Genomic DNA, 2,939 nt, shown 5'->3' with positions numbered 1-2,939 from the left:
TGCACCCATAGGAATGGATTGTTATAAAGGGTATGCCTTTCTGGAGCATATAGCTCCATAACACCACTGAGATGAGAAAGCAGAGTAATTCTTAAACAGTGATCTCCAAAGAGGCAAAGGAACTCACAAGATGAAAGAAGACTACATTTAATGGAAGAAGATAATGTGAGCAGCAGAGGTCTACTTGTCAGGGTTAATATTAAGAGAAATCTCTTGTATCTGAGTTTTTGTGAGAAACAGAAAAAAAGAGAAAGAAATAGAGATCAATATTCTCACCTCCCACTTCCTTTGCCTTCCTCCTAATTCTTCTACTGTGCTGGGCCTAGAAAGGGTGTTCAGAGATAACCTATTATAATTACCATTTCTGTCTCTTTCTCAGGGAAGAACAATAAGTGTAGCATCCCTGCCTTAGCAGTCTATGTATCCCCAGTCCCTAGTGCAGACTTAGCATGTAGTTGGTATTCAATGATATTTATTAATACATTCACAAAATAAATGAGGAACTCATATTCTTTAAGAAGTAAACTACATTTACATGCAAAGAAAGAGTTGCATGATATACGAAGAAATACCAGAGAATGTGACTTACTTTTAGTGAGAGGGATTAGCCTTCAGGATGAGATGTCAAAAGAAAAGAACACAGACTGCCTCAGCTGAAAACATAACATTTTAACAAGGAGAACTGACTTGAAACCTGTAGCCCTGGAAGGTCATGAGCTCTCCATCACTGAGAGTTTTAGACAGAGGCAGGATACCACTGGCCAGAGTAATAGCACTGGCCATTTATGCCTTGGATGTAATGTTCACCCTCGCTCAGTTCCTGGGTAGATAGTTCACCAAATTCCCAATGGATAGAAATGTAGATTATCATTCTTCTCTTATATAAATGAAGTTGGAAGTATCTTTATATCTCAGGTGTGAGGTCACCAGGAGTGAAGGCTCTGTGATGACAAGGCAAAATCAACAGCTTTAGACCAAAGACTACCCATGGACACAGACCAAGATGACCTTATCAGACTAGTGGCTTTTTGAGTTTTGGCATAAAACTTTCTTTTTTTCATTATATTTAGAAATAAGTAAACAGGGAGACTTTGGAAGACATCTGCTCCCTATTATATTCCAGTTCCCACTTCAGCATTCAAACTGTCAAAATCTTTCTCCACCTGACTCATAGTGTCCATTTATACATTCTTTCCCAGAAATAATCCTAAAACTCGCTCACGAATCTTCTTGGTCTTGACACCATAGATGATTGGGTTCACCATGGGTGGGAAAAGCATGTAGAAATTGGCAAGAAGAATGTGGACATGCGGGGCAGCTCGGCGGGCCACACGGTGCATGACTGAGGAGATGACCACAGGTGTGTAGAAGGCTAAGATGGCACCTATGTGAGACACACATGTCCCAAATGCCTTGTAGCGTGCTTCCTGAGAAGCGAGCTGTAGAACTGCCCGAAGAATGAAGATATAAGATAGGAAAACAAATAGCAGATCGAACACCACAATAAACATGGCCACAGCAATGCCATAGATATTGTTGAAGCGTGTATCTCCACAAGCAAGCCTTACCACAGCCATGTGCTCACAGTAGCAATGAGCAATCTCTGGGCCCCGACAATAGTGGAAGCATCTGAGCAGAAAAGGGAGTGGAGTCATTAATGTCACGGCCCGGAACACAGCACTCATGCCAATCCTGACAATAAGGGGCCCAGTCAGCACCGTGGTGTAATGCAGAGGCTTGCAGATGGCCACGTAGCGGTCAAAGGCCATGGCCAGCAGGACTGCTGACTCCATGATGGAGAAGGAGTGAAGGAAGAACATCTGGACCAGGCAAGCATAGAAGTTGATTTCCCGACCCCTGAACCAGAATATGGAAAGCATTTTGGGCAGTGTTGTAGAAGAGAGGACCAGATCAAATCCTGCCAACATGGCTAGGAAGTGGTACATGGGCTCATGGAGGGCAGAGTCTGCCAGGATGATGAAGATGAGGGTGCAGTTGCCCAGTAGAGCCAATGTGTAGGCTGAGCAGAAGGGGATAGAGATCCAGATATGCAGATGCTCCAGGCCTGGGATACCCACCAACAGGAAGGCAGCTGGATGGGTGGAGGTGATGTTGGAGACCATCGTGGTTATTGGAAATTCTCCTTCTCCTTGTCTATTTACATAAGTCTCCTTCCAGTGAGAATTCAAATCAAAAGTTCAAACTCTGATCACTTATGTGGGATGATTAGCCTTTTCCCTTCTCTAGTCCTTAAATCAGAAAGTAATCATAAGGTAATTGGAGTAGAGTAACTACAAAACTCATTTCACTCCTTTCTCTTTTCACTTTCCCTTGCCACCATAGTTCACCATCATCTTTCACCTGGACTACAAAGCCTCCTAATTTGCCTTTGAGATCTGGATCTCAGTCCTCTATAATTCTGTAATCCATTCTCCATCCTGCAGCCAAAGACCATTTAAAAAGGCAAATTGTATCATGTCAAGCCTTATATGAAACCTTCATTTAATTGCCATTCCACTTAGGATGGAATTTGTACTCCTAATCCTGGCATGGTCTTGCCCCTGCTCGCTTTTTGCCTCATCTGTTTGCACCTCTCCCTTCTTTACTGTGCTCCAGACATATATCCTTCTACCAGATGCTTGAGCACATGGAGTTCTTTCCCTGTCAGTGATGCCTCTCGAGTTTGCCTTTGAATTGCTTCAAATACTGCTATTCTCTCTCTGACAATTTTTTTTACCTTAGACAATTCACGTAATTTCTTTCCTATGTCACTATAAAGACCTCCTCTAGTTTCCAACTCCTGCTTAAACCCATCCATTACAGTATGGCAGAGCACGTATTTTAAATTATTGCTGAAAACTATTTATGGAATCCCATTGCTACAAAAATAATTTAAAAAATTAAACATGTTTATAAACTTCTCCATGCCTAAATTGTTG

The 2,939-nt window shown here is 42.2% G+C and overlaps 1 protein-coding gene across 1 annotated transcript; it reads right to left on the bottom strand.

The window, feature by feature from the left end:
- Nucleotides 1–1,181: 1,181 nt before the first annotated feature.
- Nucleotides 1,182–2,123, bottom strand: LOC143645141 (olfactory receptor 52K1-like). Its single transcript, XM_077114721.1, has one exon. It carries the CDS (start codon nucleotides 2,121–2,123, stop codon nucleotides 1,182–1,184), a length of 942 nt encoding a protein of 313 aa, XP_076970836.1.
- Between the last annotated feature and the right edge of the window lie 816 nt (nucleotides 2,124–2,939).

This window comes from Tamandua tetradactyla, chromosome 8 (genome assembly GCF_023851605.1).
Source record: "Tamandua tetradactyla isolate mTamTet1 chromosome 8, mTamTet1.pri, whole genome shotgun sequence".
Classification (NCBI taxonomy): Eukaryota; Metazoa; Chordata; class Mammalia; order Pilosa; family Myrmecophagidae; genus Tamandua; species Tamandua tetradactyla.
Note: the sequence above shows the minus strand (reverse complement) of the source record. Positions and strands in the feature narration are given on the sequence as shown.

What these genes read in the sequence shown, in the direction of transcription:
- LOC143645141 (XM_077114721.1), bottom strand. Translation starts at nt 2,123, where the DNA reads ATGGTCTCCAACATCACCTCCACCCATCCAGCTGCCTTCCTGTTGGTG.